The sequence below is a fragment of the Lissotriton helveticus genome, chromosome 6 (assembly GCF_964261635.1).
Source record: "Lissotriton helveticus chromosome 6, aLisHel1.1, whole genome shotgun sequence".
Classification (NCBI taxonomy): Eukaryota; Metazoa; Chordata; class Amphibia; order Caudata; family Salamandridae; genus Lissotriton; species Lissotriton helveticus.
The window spans coordinates 1,488,311,679-1,488,331,573 of record NC_136067.1 but is presented as its reverse complement, the minus strand read 5'-3'; the positions used below and the strand labels follow the sequence as shown (position 1 = coordinate 1,488,331,573).

General features: G+C 46.5%; 1 protein-coding gene across 1 annotated transcript in view; it reads left to right on the top strand.

The window, feature by feature from the left end:
- RYR2 (ryanodine receptor 2) overlaps window positions 1-19,895 on the top strand; it is a 3,071,198-nt gene that overhangs the window by 2,983,288 nt on the left and 68,015 nt on the right. Inside the window, exon 98 of the mRNA XM_078648003.1 lies at window positions 9,460-9,616. Coding sequence (XP_078504129.1) covers window positions 9,460-9,616 — 157 coding nt within the window. The remainder of the gene's footprint in view (window positions 1-9,459; window positions 9,617-19,895) is intronic.

Below are 19,895 nucleotides of genomic sequence, written 5' to 3'. Positions count from 1 at the left end.
CCAAGCCGTTTTTAACGGGTCGCTGTTGCAGTGCAGCCACTCAAATTTTTTTTTCTTTCTTTATGCCGTGTCGGCTGCCATGCACCGAGGGTGGTGAGGCACGGGGGAGGGGCTGCAAAAATAAATAAAAATAAAACACTTACCTTGAAGCGTGATGCAGCATCCACCTCCAGTGTTTATCTCTCTTTCAGGCAGGCTCCAACGCGGGACCCAGAAAACAGCACTAACCAATCCTGGCACTGCTCTCCCCAGCATGTGAGCAGTGCTAGGATTGGAGGGAGAGGGCTCACTCAGCACTCCCAAGAGCACTGGAGGCCTGCGCTTTCTCTAGCCTAGCTGTCTAAGACAGCTAGGCTAGAGAAGTTTAAAATGTGCATGGTCTGGCTGGCCGTCGCAAGCAGGCCGGCCAAAGTGACATGCACAATGTATTGGGTGATACAGGATATAAACTAATATTATAGGTATTCTTTACAGTTCGTTTAGTTGTGAAGCTTTTATCCCATTTTGCTTGTGTACAACATATACATAATACACCTTATCGCAAACAAACCCGAACAAAGAAAGAACATCCGGCACCAGGAAAAGCGGTCTCCATGGTCCTTAAATATCCTTTATTTTCTCAGTCAACGAGAAAAGCTGGTTTGAGCAGAAAATACACATTCTAGAAGTCATACTTTTTTATGGGTTATCATTCTCTGTATCTCGACAGTATGTTGTTCAGCATTATGTTACAGCACTACCACAACCAAGATAATCCAAACACTTTGACAGTTTGATCAACACAATACATGACGTTTAGGTAGGACCGAAGAAACATTGTTTTGTTGCACTTTTTACAATTCTATGTTTACAATCCCATGAAATCTTTTTCCTAAAGATTACTACAACAATATTTCAAATATCAAAGGGCTAATTTAACATATACCTTCCATATTTTGTCCCTCCTATTCCTCATCATGGGTACTCAAAGAGCCTTATGATGGGAATGGGTCAGATTTACTATAGCCTTATAGCCCGCCGTAGAGGGCTATTGCCGGATATTAAAGGCCCTCTCCAGCGTGGGCCTTTAACAAGGGAGAGGGACTTTAATAGCCGGTATAGGCTATAAGGCTATTACAACATTCTGCCACTAGAGGGAAAAATGTCTAACAAAAAAGAACAAAGCCTGATGGGAGTGTGAGGGTATTGGAATCCCCTCAGGCTCCCTGAAGCCTTTGTTCACAGCCAGAGCTGTGAACAAAGAAGCATTGGAATGTTGGAGCTCCAGGCTTATACCAGCCATTATAAGCCCGGACCACTCCATTGTTTTCAATGGAGCTCCCAACAATCCAATGTTCTAATTAACTTTAACACAACACAGCAAGGGAAGTTTCTGCTTTGCGTTGCATCAAAGGGAGAGAAAAAATGCACTATATCTACTAAGATATGGCACAGTTCTGCTCTCTTGTAGTTCTGGCACACTTCTGGCTGCCTAGTGCTATTGCAGGTTCCCTTTCGGCACCACGAAAGGGTGCCTGCGTGGTGATCAGAATAATTTTAGTGCAGTAGGTCATTCCTTTATGCAACAAAAACTATTCTTAGAGGCTTATTCCTCATTGTACATGCTGCGTAAAATGTAACTTCTCCAGTATTAGGGGTGTCTTTCATAGATTCACATGCTTGAATATTCCCCGTCGTCGAAGTGGGAGTCCCACTGTAAATAAAATAGCAATAATGCTAAATATAATATATATATATATATGTATAAACATAATACAAGAAAAAGAAGGAAATACAACTGAAATCCTCTAAAAACGATTCCTACATAGGAATGCAAGGCAAAGAGAAAAAAACATTTGTAACACATTAGTGTCATTATGTTAGTCCAAACTGCAGCCAATCAGGCGCCAGCACCCTCTAGAACCTTCTCCTCAGAAGCTCAAGCCCTCAGATTTTCTACCGCACGTCGTGTGAAGGGAGTCTCCCTGAGCTCTGCTCAGTTTTCTTCTCTATTCCTCTAGTTCCAGATAATTCTTCAACAATGTCAAGTAAGAAGTCTTTATTTAGACCCTGCTCTTCTTGTGGGAAGCTGCGCCTTTTCGAAAAGGACCCCCACCAGAAGTGTATTTATTGTTTGTACCCGGATCATGAGGCTGGCAGCTGCAAGTTTTGTAGAACCTTTTCTACCAAAACTCTGAAGGACAGGGAGGGCCGTCTTCTCCTTTGGCTGCAGCGTCTTAAGGACAAGGAATCTGTGCTGTCCGACGCAGAAAGTTTACATTCTGGTTTCTCTTCAGCAGCCTCTAAGCGTGGTAGTGTTCAGGAGGTTCCTTCTCCTTTCCTCAATAGACCTAAATTAGCCTTGTCTGCGGCTCCTGTGGTGTCTTCTGCCACTCCTACCACCTCTACGCCCACGAGACCTGGCTCTCAGGCGTCTTTGGCTGCTTCTCGAGGTGTTTTCACACCTCTCAAAGTCCCGCCGTCGACGGGACCGTCGACAAGCGCCCCGACGACGAAAACAGCTTTGCCTGCATTTTCGACGACGACGCTGACTACCACTTCAGCTTTCTCATCGTCGACGACGGTTTCGTCTACAGCCTCGACGTCGACGAGGGTTTCGTTGTCGTCTAAACCTGTCCCGTCGACGATTCCCATCTCGTCGACGAAGAAGAGAGACTCATCGTCGAAGAAAGGCCCGAAGACATCGTCGTCGTCGACGACGCCATCGACTAAACGAAGAAGATCCCGTTGACGAAGGCAGGCCCGTTGACGGAGACTCCGTCTACGGAGTCAGTACCAACATCGACGACGACCCCGTCGACGACGGCCCCGTCGACGACTATACCTTCAGTGGATCGCCGGTCGGCGGTGATACCGTCGACGACCCCGTCGACGACCATTCCGTCGACGAAGGCTTTTTCAAAACTACCGTTGACGACACCAAGATCAGCCTCGTCGACGATACCGGCGACGGCTCCGTCGGCGGCGGCACCGATTTCATTTGCATCTTTGCCGTTAGTGATATTGAAGACCGCAAAATCTTCACATCCTCGCACTACAGTACCCTGCCAACAGATCTCTGATCCAGAGCCTCAACCACCTTCTCCAATATTCGCAACTACATCGTAGCATGATACAGATTCAGAGCAGGAAGATGGCGCCTTTGGGGCAGCACGTAGCCCTTCTGAATTGATATTTAAATATAAAGACACAGACTCTAATGATGACAATGACCCAGTCTATCAACAAGAGGAGCAGTTCACTCAAGCTCCTGTGGCCACCATTCCTTTGTCCTTAATTTCTAATCTCCAACATATGCTGGACGATTATAATCGCCGTTTTCCTGCAACACCGCAGACTACACCTGCGCAAACTCCCGCTCCTGTAGCACTACCTCCACCTGCGTTGCCGCCTATCGTACCACCTGCACCTTCACAGGTTCATAGATCTATAAGCATCCATACCACTATATACCCGCAGGATGCGGATGATGAAGAAGCGAACGCAGGCCGTGAGGACGGTGAAGTCCCAGACAACACGGATGAGGAGGCAGGTGACTAGGATATGGCTGAATGGGATGATTATCGGGCGCAGACGCCCTCTCCTCAACCTGGTACCTCGAGTGAGTCTCCACCAGTGGATATCGCCAGTTTCCATCTTTTAATGGATAAAGCGGCTCAGCGGTTCAAGCTCCCACGATCAAAACGCAAGGAGGATTGTTTTCTTTATGACTTTAAGGACAAACCATTTAAACAGGTACACACAATCCCTATTATTGATTTTGTGTGGAAAGAGGGCATTAAATTGATGAATGCTCCAAACTCCTTACCTGCACAGATTCCGCGCCTTGAGAAGAAGTACAAGGCCCCAACTGGTTCTCCAGCTTGCCTGGTTTCTCATCCCAAGCCGGACTCTGTCGTGACTCAGGCCGCACAGCGTAGAGCACGGAATCCGGCGTCCCAAATCACAGTCCCTCCGGACAGAGAGGGTCGACGCTTGGATGCAATTGGCCGCAAGTTATCAACCATGGCCTCCAGGTCTGTCCGAGCAGCCAATGCCTTAGCCATTTTGGGACGTTTTGACCGGCAGATGTGGTCAGACATTGCAGATTACATAGCACTCATACCTGATGCTTCCAAAGCTGACGCACTACAGATTCTCCGCGATGGTCAAAGGGCATCGGAAGAAATCATCGATTGTGCAGTCGATATGGCTAACACAGGTTTCCGCCTCTTGGCAAGTGCGGGGGCACTCTGACGGCAAGGCTGGCTGAAGTCCACCTCCTTCCGGCAGGAAGTCCAAGCCAGAATAACGGACATGCCATATGATGGTGAATCATTATTCGGATCCCATATTGATGATGCCCTTGAGTCCATCAAGAAGGACACCGATACAGCGAAGTCCTTGGGCACGCTACAATTTCGTAAGCAGTCCTTTCGAGGTGCGCGCGGACGAAGCACTTCTTCCAACTGTCGAGGTGGGCAGCAATACCGTTCCTACAATCAGAGCGGCCAACGTTACACGCCCAATCAGCAGTCTCGACAACAACCCTCCAAAACATACAGAGGAAAGTCGTCCTATCGTGGCGCAAATCAGAAACGTCAATGACTTTTGCCACTCTCAAACTGTTGGAGGACGAATCTCTCTGTTTTATTCCCAGTGGTCCTCGATCACCTCGGACCGCTGGGTTTTGGACATTGTCAAACGGGGTCATACCCTGGAGTTCACAGAGATTCCTCCTTGCACCCCACCTCGTGGCCCACCTCCTCCACATCTTGAGGAGCTTTACCATCAGGTCCGTCTTCTTGTGTTAAAAGGGGCAGTCGAAGTGGTCCCGAAACATCTAAGAGGGAAGGGTTTTTACTCTCGATTTTTCCTCATACTCAAGAAGAACGGAGATTGGCGACCTATTCTGGATTTGAGGGCTCTCAACCAGTTCCTAAAGTCTCAATCGTTCCGTATGCTGACGCTACTGGAAGTCCTGCGTCTTCCATCCAGCGAGGATTTTATGACCACCATAGATCTTCAAGACACGTACTTTCACGTTCCAATCATCGAACAACATCGCCAGTACCTGCGTTTCAAAGTGGGATCATTAAATTTTCAGTTCAAAGTTCTACCCTTCGGACTGCGTTCAGCTCCTCGTGTATTCACGAAGGTACTGGCACCGGTGGTGGCTCACCTGCGTCTACAAGGAGTTCAGATCTTTCCCCATTTAGACGATTGCCTTCTCAAGTCTCAATGCCACCATCAGCTGGGTCGGGACACACACCTTTGCCAGCAGGTGTTTCAATCTCTGGGGTTGACCATCAACGTCGAAAAGTCACAGTTTGCACCTCTGCAGACCAGATCCTTTCTGGGGGCGATCCTAGACACGCAGCTCTCAAAAGCGTTCGTCTCAAACGAGCGGCGTCTGAAGATACTTCGTCTGGTCTCACTCATTCGACGAAAACAGTCCGTTTCTGTTCGGACGTTAAAGTCATTCTTGGGAATGGCTTCGTCTTGTATCGCGCTGATCCCAAATTGCAGGTTGCGCACCCGTCCTATTCAGGAAGAGCTGGACTTACAGTGGCGTCAGGTCTCCGGGTCCTTCAACGACCTAGTTGCCGTCACAGCCCGCATGAAAAGGAGCCTGTTTTGGTGGGCGCAGCCTGCGAATCTGGAAATGGGTGTGTCCTTCCTCGATCATGCTCCAGACCTTACGCTGACGACGGACGCCTCATTGGAGGGGTGGGGCGCTCATCTCCAGGGCCTCTCCATCAAAGGCAAGTGGTCGCCCATGCAGCGCACGTGGCATATCAACAGGCTAGAATTGATGGCGATCTTTCTAGCGCTCAAGTTCTTCCTCCCAGTTGTTCACGGGGAGTCAGTGCTAATCCAGATGGACAACACCACCAGTATGCACTACGTGAACAAACAAGGAGGGACCAGGTCTCCACTTCTGTCCCGCTTGGCCCAGTCAATCTGGGATTGGGCTCTGCGCCATCACATCACCTTGACAGCCGTCCACCTTCCGGGCGTGTCAAACCTACTGGCGGACTCGTTGAGCAGGTCCACTTCCTCAACACACGAATGGGAACTGCACCAACCGACTCTGGATCATGTGTTCCGCCAATGGGGTCACCCAGATCTAGATCTCTTTGCAACGCCGGAGAATCAGAATTGCCTGTCTTATGCAAGTTGGCATCCCCACCCAGGGTCCTGCGGGAATGCCCTTTTGATCAATTGGTGCGATCTATTCGCTTACGCTTTTCCGCCGCTCCCATTAATACAGCGGGTTCTGTGGAAGATGCGGAGGCAGCCCTGCCACATCCTGTTGATCGCACCTCGTTGGCCCAGACAAGCATGGTTTACGGAACTGCTTCTAATGTCCCAGTGCGAGCCCATTCCTCTACGTCCTCGTCCAGACCTACTAACTATGGACAAGGGTCTAGTGTGTCATCCAGATCCCTCGACGCTTCAATTGTGGGCATGGAACCTGAGCACCTTGAGTTCGCAGACTTGAACATATCCCAGGAGTGCAGAGACATTCTGGCTCATGCCAGAGCTCCGTCTACCATCAAGACTTACAAACTTAAATGGAAGCGTTTCTGTCATGGTGCGCTTCAGCCAATATCCATCCCATGCTTTCCACTCCTGAGCAGCTCCTCCATTCTTTTTAAGCCTTACTCAGTCAGGACTCTCTCATTCAACTCTGAGAGTTTTCTTAGCTGCAATATCTCGTTTCCGGCATGATGGCTCTTCATCCCTCTGTTCATCACAAGTTATACGTCAATTTTTCAAAGGGCTCTTCCCCAAGTTTCCACCTGTGCGTCGCCCTCCGCCAGCTTGGCACCTCAATGTGGTATTATCTCAACTTATGAAGTCACAATTTGAACCTATCCATAAGGCCGATATCAAATTCATCACCTGGAAGGTTGCACTTCTTCTGGCCTTGACCTCATCTCGTCGTGTGAGCGACCTTCACGCTTTCACTGTCAAACCGCCTTATCTACAGTTCAAACCTACCGGAGTGGCACTTCGTACCAACCCCTCTTTCCTACCTAAAGTACCTACGGATTTTCATTTGAATGAGCCTGTGTTCCTTAAGACTTTCTTTCCGGACCCAAAATCTCCGGCGGAACAGCGCCTACATTCTTTGGACATCAAGCGCTGTCTTAAATTTTACATTGCAAGAACTGCCCCTTTCCGCAAGTCCGACCAACTATTCATTGCATACGGATGACTGCGCAGGGGACATCCAGTTTCCAAGCCCACTGTTGCCCGGTGGCTTTCCTCAGCCATTGCCTTCTGCCACCAACAAGCGGGCAGACCATTGCAGTCTTCAGTGAGGGCTCATTCTACGAGGGCGCTGTCTTCATCCACCGCCTTGTTTGCTGGTGTGCCACTTCTTCAGATTTGCCGTGCAGCAACATGGTCAAGCAGGCATACCTTCACCAAACATTACTGTTTGGATGCCATCAATGAAGCTGATACCGCAGTGGGACAGGCAGTGCTTCGCCATCTTTTTCAGTAAGGTGAGCCTCTGTTCCCTCCTCCTTATTGTTTCCTGTGATTGCTTTGATGTTATATGACTGTATTATTATTATAGTTCTGTCTTGATTTCTTCTTCATATGCTTAGCAATCTCAGTTCTAGGAGGTTACTGCTTTCTATTCTATTCAAGCATGTGAACCTATGAAAGACACCCCTAATACTGGAGAAGAACAATTGTTACTTACCTGTAAACAGGTGGTTCTCCAGTATTGGTGTCTTTCATAGATTCACATGCGACCCACCCTCCTCCCCTCAGAGGCTCTCTTCTCCTCATGCACTCTTAGTTACTTTGTGCTACGAAAATCTGAGGGCTTGAGCTTCTGAGGAGAAGGTTCTAGAGGGTGCTGGTGCCTGATTGGCTGCAGTTTGGACTAACATAATGACACTAATGTGTTACAAATGGTTTTTTCTCTTTGCCTTGCATTCCTATGTAGGAATCGTTTTTAGAGGATTTCAGTTGTATTCCCTTCTTTTTCTTGTATTATGTTTATACATATATATATATTATATTTAGCATTATTGCTATTTTATTTACCGTGAGACTCCCACTTCGACGACGGGGAATATTCAAGCATGTGAATCTATGAAAGACACCAATACTGGAGACCCACCTGTTTACAGGTAAGTAACAATTGTTCATACATGCAAAGAGGAAGTGACTAGGAGAAATAAAGATATTTCATCTAATTGCAGCAGTCTCAGTTAGACGTGTGTTTTTGGTGCAAACCTGTGTTTGCCGACTTTAGTAAATAAGGATTTGCGTCAAAATACATGAGAGGATGCATGGGAACACCCATGCTCCACCCTTGTAATGCCTCCTCGAATCAAGTAACGCAAGACAGCGCTATGCGTTCCTTGTATTACTTACGGGTAAAATCTCACACAAAGCTTGTTAAATGCCAACTTGTATTTTGCGTCAGTGCTGCACCACAAATTTGCTGCAACCCAGATGCAATATCTTAGTAAATCATGGCCGTAGTGTATAAAGCTGGATTGCTCTATTCACAAACTAAAACAGATGCTGTATTTACCTTTTGTTTTTTAATTGAGTACTTTGAGAATACCCCTGATATCAGTAAATCCGGTCCAGTCAGTTTTTTGTTTTTACTTTTACTTTTGGGGCCATTACCCTTAACAGATGTGCTAGCTTACTGCAGAGCCAAAGCACCTGTTTCTATGTACTTGCACTATGGTGCATTATCTTAACACAATTTTGTTTTTTATTTTGTCCATTAATTTCAGACAACACAGCTCGGACACAGGAAGAGACAATCCCTGCTCACTGGTTCTGAGCTGCACCATATAACAATCATGCTCTAGCTCAAAATAAATATAAGGTTATATGGTGCTTCAGTGCAAGCTACTAGAAACAGGCACTCTGCACTGAGCCAAAACAGCGGCTCATGGTAAGTCCCCAGGGACCATACCACGAAGACTTGTGTATGCTCCGCTCAGAGCCGGGCACCAGTTTCTTTTTGCATTTGAGGTTTTAAAATGTCGTACATATAACTAGTAAATACTCTGAATTAGTGCATGAACTTTAGACAGCACCATTCGGAAATAAAGAGAGGCAATCCCTGCTCACTATTTCATGCATTATTTCCGAGAAATTCAGAGTTATATGCATTAACTTGAGACACCTCAATAAAAAAAAAACAGCTGCTCGGCTGTGCCTTGAGGCAGCGCAGCTCTTCGTGCTATGGCTCCTGGCGCTTTGTTTTAGAGAGAACACTTGTGATACTATGTTGAAATTCGCATTCACAATCTCAGAGCTGTTAGCAACAAATGCCCAGCCTCTTTTTTGACTCTTCTCCCTCTCTAGGAGCAGTATGCCACTGAAAGATTGTGCATGAATGCTGAGAACGTGTTTTCACTTCTCAAAATGCCTTTATCCTGGAAAGGTAAATAGTTTCTCTAAAAATGTTTCTTTCTCCTTCTATTCCAGTGCTACATGTTCCATATGTATGTCGGGGTGCGTGCCGGAGGGGGGATCGGCGATGAAATTGTAGACCCCGCAGGAGATGAATATGAGATCTATCGGATCATCTTTGATATCACCTTCTTCTTTTTTGTAATAGTAATTCTTTTAGCCATCATTCAAGGTATGTATTAAAGGCATGCAGGCACAGGTACAGCTCAAGAATTCCAATAGGATATTCCTGATGTCTTGTAATTAAACATTTTAGCTAAGAAGTATGTTAGCATGGTGAACACTAAGAATGTTCTACTGATAAGCCTTATTGCAATAAAGTTTACCTGATTTTCATTTTGATTTATTATTTAATTGAATATTTATGTGGTACACACCGCAAACATAATTGCCTATTATTGCATTAGAAAATTTAACAAAATACCTAGTTGGCATTCAATCAATCAATCAATCAATACATTTATAGAGCGCACTACTCACCCGTAGGGTCTCAAGGCGCTGGGAGGGGGGGTGCCGTTACTGCTCGAACAGCCAGGTCTTGAGCTTCTTCCTGAAGGAGAGGTGGTCTTGGGTCAGGCGCAGGTCGGTCGGGAGGGAGTTCCAGGTTTTGGCGGCCAGGTAGGAGAAAGACCTTCCTCCTGATGTCGCTCTCCGGATGCGGGGGACGGCGGCGAGGGCGTGGCTGGTTGATCTGAGGTGGCGCTTGGGAGCGTAGAAGTTGATTCGGTTGTTGAGGTAGCTCGGGCCTTGGTCGTGTAGGGCTTTGTGTGCGTGTGTTACGGTCGCTGTTGTTCTCCGGTGGCGGTGCGGTCCCTCCGGGTGATCTTGTAGCCGTCCGGGATGGCGATGGCGATGTCGGGCGCTGTTTATGATGAGCCAATCAGATTACAATGACGTCAACAGCTTACTACATTTCATGATCCCCCCAAAAACGGAGTCAGGGGGCACTCCATGGGCTAGGAGCTTGACATTGAGTTTCGAGGCTTCCCTCTACCTTATCATACATTTAGGGATGACTAACAGCCCTTAGTCACTGGATTTGAAGACACACAAGTGAATATAGACAGGCCTTGCCCCAGAGATATTTAAGGGCATATTTTAAAGCCCCTATCACCATAGGAGCATCATTTATTGTGATGTTCCTGTGGCAATAGGGCCTTTACCTTATTTACAAGGCAGTGTTAAGCCACTTAACGTGGTTTAATGCTACCTTGTAAACAAGTCACCCTTCCACGCTATAGTTAACCTGAAAGGGGTGGGCAATGGGTGTTGCAGTGGGCATTCTGCCCCAACACCCATTGTTTTGCTGCTGCCTCCTATTTACAAGAGTGACGTAAAAAGGAGGCACCACCAAAATTAAGTCAGGGAAAACCTGGTCTTAACATAACGAAACGAGGAGAAATGCTTTATTTCTCCTCGTTTTTGCTCATTCTATGTGTGCTGCATTGTGCGGCACACATAGAAAAAGCAAAACGCCATCAAGGATTGTTTATGTGCAGGAAGGTGTCCCTTCCTGCACATAAACAATCATTTAACAAATGATGATTTGTCACGTCCATGTGTGCTGCACAATACAGCACACAGTGAAGTTTCAAATCGACATTTATGATTGTTTATGTGCCGGAAGGGGCACCTTCCTGCACATAAACAATCATTCCCTCAACGCAGGCACCCTTGCACCATATTGCCCTGATGCTAGGCAGCTTCATTTAGTGCCAGCGCTAGGGAAAACACAGGGATGTGCTGTATCTTTGTAAATGCGGCTCATCCCTGCATTTTCGGAATGGCGGAGCGTGGCGTTAGCATTTTGTGCTTAATGGCATGCTCAGCCATTCCCTTGTAAGTATGCCCGTCAGGGTCTATGTTGATGCATTTGAAGGCCAGAGTAGTTTAAAGATGACCCTTGTCTACTGTGGGAGCCAATAGAGCTTAGGTCTCCCCAGAAACATGTGTGCTGCAGGTGTCAAAACACATGCTTGAATGACTTCATTATAAATTAATGTTAGTGCTGATTTTGAAAGGGCTAACGTATCCAATATGTATCTTAACACAAATTAACACAATTAACACAATAATTATGGAGTTTTCACAAGGAATTTTTATCTAACTTTTATTAATTATAAGGCCATGAAACAAAAATGTGTAGACTTCGTTGACGCTAAAGGCAAATGTATAAATACAACAAATTACAAATGTATACAAAATTAGTAGAATTTAATGTTTGGACCACCTCTTAAAGAGGTCTAGCAAAATAACGAGAATGGAAATTATGTACGCTAAGGAATTATCACAGAGGACAATTTACTTTATCTTAATTCATTCCTGTTATCTGAAAACAGCTATGAACATTTGTGCAGCGCAGGCCCTAATTGAAAAAAAAAATAAAGCCCCTTAAAAGGCCTATTGCAACACATTTTGGGCCTTAACATGAGTTTGACAGTCTTGGAACAGGCCACCGCACCGGCGCCCCGCTCCAACACCACCAAACCCATAATGAGACCGTCCGCCAGATTCCAACAGTAATCCAGGTTCAGCAATCCATTGGCGGCTGGAAACACAGCATTGCTGTGCTAAGGCTCATATTTGAGCCTTAACAAGGCACGAGCGTGGGAATGCCATTGCAAGTTCCTGCAGGGCATGGACTATTAAGTCCATGCCCTGCAGGAACCAGGGTTCCATGCATTTGGGGGTTACACCATGTGCCCCCCTGCATGCATCTCCTGTACAGAGGCAACAGGGGGCCCTGTAGAACCCCCTTGGTTTCCTCACCACCACACTTTTAATGGCAGTCACGCCCCTATACAAACTGTGGTGGTGAGGAAACTAGTAATATGCTTGGTGGTGCCACAGCAGCACTGCCAGCATATTACCAGCCTCACACTGCTGCAAGACTACCAGGGATCGCGGATCCCTGGCAGTAGCAGTGGTTCTGTGACAATCCGACTGCCATAGTTAGAACATGGCTGGTGGACTGCCACCATTACTATGGCAGTCCAAAGGATCGCTGTAGTCGTAATAAGGCCCTTAGCTTTTCACATTTATTAAGAATTATGTATGTATGTATGTATGTTTATGGTGTTTTTATAGTGCAACCCTAACTAAGATGAAGCCTAGAATGCAAATGGTCAAAGATAAGGGTGAAGTCAACAAGTGATAGGAGAGGCCGCTGGTTTGTAGTTAGGTCAGCAGGTTTTGACGGGGGTTAATATTAACTAGAAAGCCTAATGCTTTTGACAACATAAATAAATAAAACCTATCAGCATTAATATGAACATTAGGTCTCTGTCTTGGGAGAGAAAGAGAGAGAGACACAGAGAGAGAGAGAGAGAGAGAGAGAGAGGGAGACATAGAGAGAGAGAGAGAGAGAGAGAGAGAGAGGGAGAGAGAGAGAGAGAGGGAGAGAGAGAGAGAGAGAGAGAGAGAGAGAGAGGGACCAAAAAATACCATTCAAACAGGTCCGAAAACTTTCATATAATCATTAAGTGCCACTATAGAGACATACTAATATAGTACGCCAGACCTAAAATTCAACCGAATGTTCACGTGTCCGTTTGCTCAGAAGAAGACTAAACTCCTTATCTAGACACAAATAGTTGGCTGTCCCTTTAATAAATGAGTCTCACATAGACACTTGCACAGTGATGATGAGGAAATGACCCAAAAATTACCTCTTACCCCTATACCTGAAGGAAACAACTAAAAACGAATCAAATTCTCTAAACATGCAACTGCAAAAAATCTTGCTTAACCTATTATTGCCTCACTGTTTTAATTATTACTTGGTCTTCTGTATACTCTCTGCGTTCTTTGCAAGGTGCACAAATGCCCTAGGGAGAAAGAACGCTATAAAAACATAAAATGTAGCTATAAAATTCACATTGTTATTACTTTAAGTGTTACTTATTGTCGGCAGGTACCAGTACACAGCCCCCCTTCTTTAAAAAAAAAAAGGGATCGGGCCGGAGGCCACGCCCACTACCAGCATCACTCTGCAAACGCGCCCCCTGGCGCGCTTTCAGAGGGGCAACAAATTCCCCTTGAATACTGGGGGTCCATGGGGCCAACTAGCCCACGAGGAATCTCCAGTATGTGCAAGGGGTCTGCGTTGCAGAGAGGTGTTCTGAGGCCACGCCCCTTTTTACACCTCGCTGCAACGCAGCTCCCCGGCGCTTAGTGGAGGCACCTGGTGGGCTAGTTAGCCGCCAGGGGACTTCAGGATTCAAGGGGACTTAATCCCCCAACTTAAAACGCCACGGGCGTGTTTGCACAGTGGTGAAGGTAGGGGGCTGGGCCTAAGGAGATATGTGTGCAAACACGCCCTGTGGGGCGTTTTAAATTGGGGAATTAATTCCTCTTCAATCCAGAGGTCCCCTAGGGGCCAACTAGCCCACAAAATACCTTCAGTATGCGCCAGGGAGCTGCGTTGCAGAGTGGTTTTCTGAGGCCACGCCCCTTTTTACACCTCTCTGCAACGCAGCTCTGTGGCGCTTACTGCAGGTAGCTGGTGGGCTAGTTGCACCCCAGGGACCCTCAGTATTCAAGGGGAGTTAATCCCCTAACTTAAAACGCGCCACGGGGCACGTTTGCTCAGTGGTGAAGGGAGGGGGCGGGGCCTGAGTTCACATGTGTGCAAACACGCCCTGTGGCGCGGTTTAAGTTGGGTAATTAATTCCTTGTCAATACTGAGGGTCCCTGGGGGCCAACTAGCCCTCCAGCTACCTCCAGTAATGATTCCTGGGCAACAAACAAAGTTATTATTTACAAATAATCAACTTTGCAAAAACAAGCTGGTTAATAAATTGTTAAACCACAATAGCTTGTCCTTAAATTCATTAAGGGTGAACACTAAAATAACGTTCCCGCATACTCCTTACAATACCCAGAATTATCGTGCGAATAAGCTGGTAAAAGTAAATAGACATTTTCGACCACATATCTATTGGCAATGTCACGTGATTGCTGATAATGCGATCGCACAGCGTAACGTCATTCAAATTTCCAATGCTTTGTTGAGTTTGCTCGAACTCACAGTCTACCAAATACTGCACTGATTCCATTCTTTTAACCAAATACAGATGTATAGAAACATGACGTTTATGCATTCCACAATTCTGTCCAAGTGGGCAATGACAATTTATTGATCAGTCCAAATTCATGATGTACCAGATAAGCACTCGATGAAGCAATAGCTTAAGGTAAATGCACAAAGTCAAATGTTCCACAACTCTGCCCAAGTGGGCACTCACTTCCGCCAGTGAAATTGATAGCCACAATACACACATGTGCCAATACCTAAAAAATAAAATAATGTTAAAAAAGTATATATATATGTAATAGCATAGCAAAACACTTTTTTGATGTTTACAATAGTGATTGGATGTTAGGAAAGTACTTTAGGCTAGACACACTACCCAAACACCCCAGAGGGGGTAAATGAATAAAAGCATTACGTAGAATCGAGTCATGTTTCATCTTACAGGCAGCATGTTTCCTATGGGGATGGATAATGATGAAGAATTGCATTCACATCTCTAAAGCGTCTGACTATACCCGGCCCCAACTCGAGAAGAAGGTGACCAAGACCCCGAGTGAGGTCTAAACGTGTCTGTTTTTGTGGCAAGAAAAAGGGGGGTCAAAATATATCTGATTTCCTATGTTTATTTCAAAAGCAATGTTAGACACAACTACAGCCCGAATCACTGAATGGAATGACACCAAATGGGGCAGAAAGGTAGATCTTGGTCCGGAAAGAGTGCTGTTTTTGATTTGGTCTAAATCTGTTCAGTAGTTTATGAGATATTCAAAGAAAACCAAATTCGTATATCTAGAAGTGCAAACCCTCCACAAATCCTCTTGATCTCGTGCAGAGATCGTATTGGTTGCCAACACCTCAACCAGGAAGTGTTGGCAGCCTTATTGGGACTCAGACTCAGCTGAGTTCCAAACAAAAATGTAAAACCAAAGAAAAGGGTGAAGGGTAGGAATACACTGATCTCCTAGGTCTGGTGCTGGAATTCTCCAGTAACCCCACCAGGGCTAAGCAGCATTTAAAACAAAAAATTGCAGCAAAAATCATTACGTTTCACAAATTTGCAGTAAAAAAAGATTAAAACGTTGCTGTCTCCATGCTTGTTTACAGTATAGCCCCTGGGATGGTTAGGTCCATCGAGCATGTGGACATACAAAAGGTGCCCGAGGCCCCCCTCCTAAGTATCTTTTGAGCTCCGGGGACTACAACTTCCCCAGGGTTGGTAATCTAATATGGAGGAAGACAGCGTGGACCCCTTTCCTGTGGCTCGTTAGTGGCCCCAGTACCACCACCTTCCTGGGGCTTAAATCATTCAATTAGATGGGGGCACATAGACCCCAGGACCCTGTGGACCACCACCTCCCTGGGGTCAGAAATTAACATAGAAGTGGGAGAGGGGCCATGTGCACTCCCCCCCCCCCCAATGGGCCATATATGCGCTGGGGACCATCACCTCCCTTGGACCAGCCGGTGAAAAAAAAGGAGGGGGGCTTCACAGCCCCCAATAATGGCACAGGGAACTGCCACCTTCCGAGGGTTGGCTCCTGCTATCTTTTGAGGTGCCCACACTCTGGAGACAAAGTAACTAGCTTTGACAGCTTCCGCCAAGTGAGAGCAAACAGTAACTCTGCTCCCAAAGGGCAGGAGCGGGAAAACTGCTCCTGGGAGGCTGGGAGCGGAGCTTTCATCTGTTTCACTGCTCGCTGTCAAGTGGGCGGGAAAACAGATGACAGAATTTCTCCCACATGCAGGGACCAGCATTTTTTGCTGCTCCCTTAATGTGGGATCAATTCCGGCTCAGCTGGAGGTGGGGAGCCAGCGTGGATTGCTGGGGCATTGATGCTCTGCCCGCGGTCCACAACGTAGTACACTGGTTGCTCACAAGCAAGACGCCAGGCCCCGGGGATGGGGTCCCCAAGGCCAAAATCAGCCTCCCCACTGAATTTTTATGTGCCCTGGTGGATGTGCCCCCTAACCTCATAAATGGACAGTAAGCTTTTAGTTCCCACTTCATCCCCCGCACTAGTAATGCACCAGAAGGTGCCCTTGCAGAGTGGTGGAGAAAGGTTGCAGGTCCTACGACAAGCTCTCAGCAATCCTACTGTGTGGGACTTACTCCTGGTAACAATAGGGGTTCTTGGCCCACAATGACACTCAGCACCCACAGGGACTTCATCCCCAAACAAGTAGTACACCAGGAGGGACACTTACAAAGTGCTTAAGAAAGGGGTGGGGTTTCCGACAAGCTCTCATCAATCCCGCTGTGTGAGACTTACTGGTGGTAACAGGAGGGAGGCCTTTGCCCCCAACGATCCTCAGCAGCCAAGGGAACGTCATCCCCCAACCAGTAATGCGCCACAAGGTGCGTTTGCAGAATGGTTCAGAAAGGGGGCGGGCCTCTGATGAGCTCTCAGCAATCCCTCTGTATGGGACTTACTGGTGGTAACAGGAGGGGTTCTTGGCCACAAAGAGCCTCAGCATCCAAGTAGACGTCATCCCTCAATGTGTAGTGCGCCAGGAGGTGCATTTGCCAAGTGATGGAGAAAGGGGGCAGGGACTCTAACAAACTCTCAGCAATATCACTGTGTGGGACTTACTGGCGGTAATAGGAGGGATTCTTGGTCCCCAACGACCCTCAGCACCCAAGGGGACTTTTTTACGGGTGGCTAAGCAAAACTCCCCCCACTCACGGAACTCTGCGGAATTTGTCAGTAACTCTGTGGAATTCCGAAGAGTGAAACTACAAATATCCGACAAGACCTTGTCATGTCCTGTCCTGGTGAGAGCAGAGTCCATGGTTCTCCCTTATATTACTACGACTATGGAAATGTACAAAGCACCTGGAAACTCTGCCCGTTTGGCCCCTCCCCATCTACCTTAGTATACAAAGTTCTTCCCGCCTTTTGCCAGGATGATGGGCAGCTCAACAAAAGGCACCCCAGCATGTTTGCTGTCAATTTTGGGGACACGTTCATGATGCTGAGTAATATGACGATATCTATGTCAAATAAAGAAGCACTTACTTCACATAGTTAAGAGGAAGGACCCATGTTTGGTGGAGATGTATCCCTTAGTAGTCCTGTTTTCTTCTCCATAGAAGAATTCATGGTTTCACAGATTTCTGGATAAAGACATATGAGAAACAAATACTTAGCTGAAATGCACTCAAGGTCACTGGAGACATTTCCTAGTGGTCCATTATGCAGCTGTAGTGTAGACTACGCACTAGAAATTTACCCAACACAGTAGCACTTACTAATTACCCAGTAGAAAGTACTCCAGTTGGATTGACATTTTGTGTGGACTCTTGTTTGATAAAGGGGCAGGTGAGGTTCCTTTCTGGTCCTGATGCTCATTTCACAGAAATTAAACCTCAACAGGAAGTACTTACAAATATAAACATAGCAGGGGCCCCAATTGAAGCCCCACTTCTGTAAAGGATAAATCATCCTATCTTCTTGGGCTTGGGGACCCAAAGCAAACTGTGTTTCCACTTGTATTCCACGTTGAAAAATTATATGAAATCCTTAATGGAGGTAAAATCATCACTGATTTATTGAAGGGCAATCTGATGTGTAAAGACTCTGATGAGTGGTTTCATTCTTATTCATCTCCTGGTGAGAGCAGAGTCCAAGTCTTCTTTTTGTTATGTTATGTTATGTTATATGAATTTATTTCGCGCTCATCTACTCAAAGAGAGTCCCGGCGCGGAACCATAGGGAATGGCAGAGGGCTTCACATAAACAAATGAGTCTTCAGTTTTTTCTTGAATACACTTAGGTCCTGGATGGTGCGCAGGACCAAAGGAAGGGCATTCCAAGCAGCTGCAGCTTTGACTGAGAAGGAACTACCCCCTATCCTCTGACGCTTAAAACGTGGGACCTGGGCCAAAAATAGTGACGAGGAGCGCAGAGAACGCTTAGGAGCATAAAAAGAAACGCACTTCTGCAGATAGAGAGGGACATGCCCATGGAGCGCACGGTGTGCCATGACCAAAGTCTTACATTTCAGCCTTGCAACCAGGGGCAGCCAATGATACAGTCTCAGCTGGAGAGGAACACTGTCCCTGGATGACAGACCCGATAATAGTCTGGCCGCGGTATTCTGTACCACCTGAAGCCTCTTCAGCTGGTAGCCAGGAATACCAGCGAAAAGGGCATTCGCGTAATCCAGCCGAAACAAGATTTATTTATTTATTTATTTATATAGCGCACTACGACCCGAAGGCGTCTAGGCGCTAGCCTGGCAGAAACAAATCACAACAGCCACGTAAGAAAGAGCACAAAAGATTAGATGGAAAAGAGCCAAGTTTTCAGATCTTTTCTAAAAGGCAGAAGATCTTGGGATGATTTAAGATGAATATGAAGTGCATTCCACCACCTGGCCGTAATGAGATGAAAGCCTTTCCCTCCCCATCTCTGTAGGCGGTAATTGGGAATCTTGACATTATTGGCCGATGAGGAACGGTAGATACCATTGAAAAAGATCCTGCAAAGACTCCGGGCCAATACCATGTAAAGCCTTAAAGGCGTTGCACAGTGCTTTAAAGCGAATTCGCTTTGTAATAGGCAGCCAATGTAATTCATTTAAGGCATGTTTTGCAGAAGAGAAACGGGGAAGACCGAACAGAAGGCGGGCCGCTGCATTTTGCAGAACCTGTAGCTTGGCAGTAACAGATTTGCAGGCGCCCACCAACAGCCTGTTACAGTAATCCAACTTGGACATGACCAACGCTGCCATCACTGTTCTTTGTTGATCAACTGGAATAAAAAGAAACACTTTCCGAAGCATACGAAGGGTGTAATAAGTAGAGGATGTCAACATGTTTATGTGTTGAGAAAAACCAAGGGAGGAATCAATTATGACACCAAGGTTTTTAGCTTTTACTACCGGAAATGGAGTGGGGCCCAGCTCGGTGGGCCACCAATCAGCAGACCATATTGAGGCATCCTTTCCGAAAATTAGTACCTCAGTCTTATTAGAGTTGAGCTTTAAACAATTGGTATCCATCCAACTGCTGACATCACTCATACATTTTTGAAAATTAGAAGCTGACCCAGAAATGTTACTGGAGACAGACACAAGGATCATAGGCGCACATCATTGTTTGCCTTGCTGCCGGAGGCAGGAGGGTAAAAAAACATCTGAAAGATTTAAATAAAGAGAAACAGCCACCGGCCAATCTTCTTGATATGGTCCGCAAAAGAAAGATCTTCGTTGAACCAAACCCCAAGATTTTTTGCTGGCTGCCCAGTGGAGGTAGGACATGGGAACTCAGGGGGCCAGAGCTGTTCTCTGAAGTTTGCAGGTAATGAACCAAAAAGTAAAATCCCGGATTTCCCCTCATTGCATTTAAGCTGTGCCTCTGCAATCCACTTTAAAATAAATGACAGGAAATGTTGGGCCCGGAGCACCAAATCTT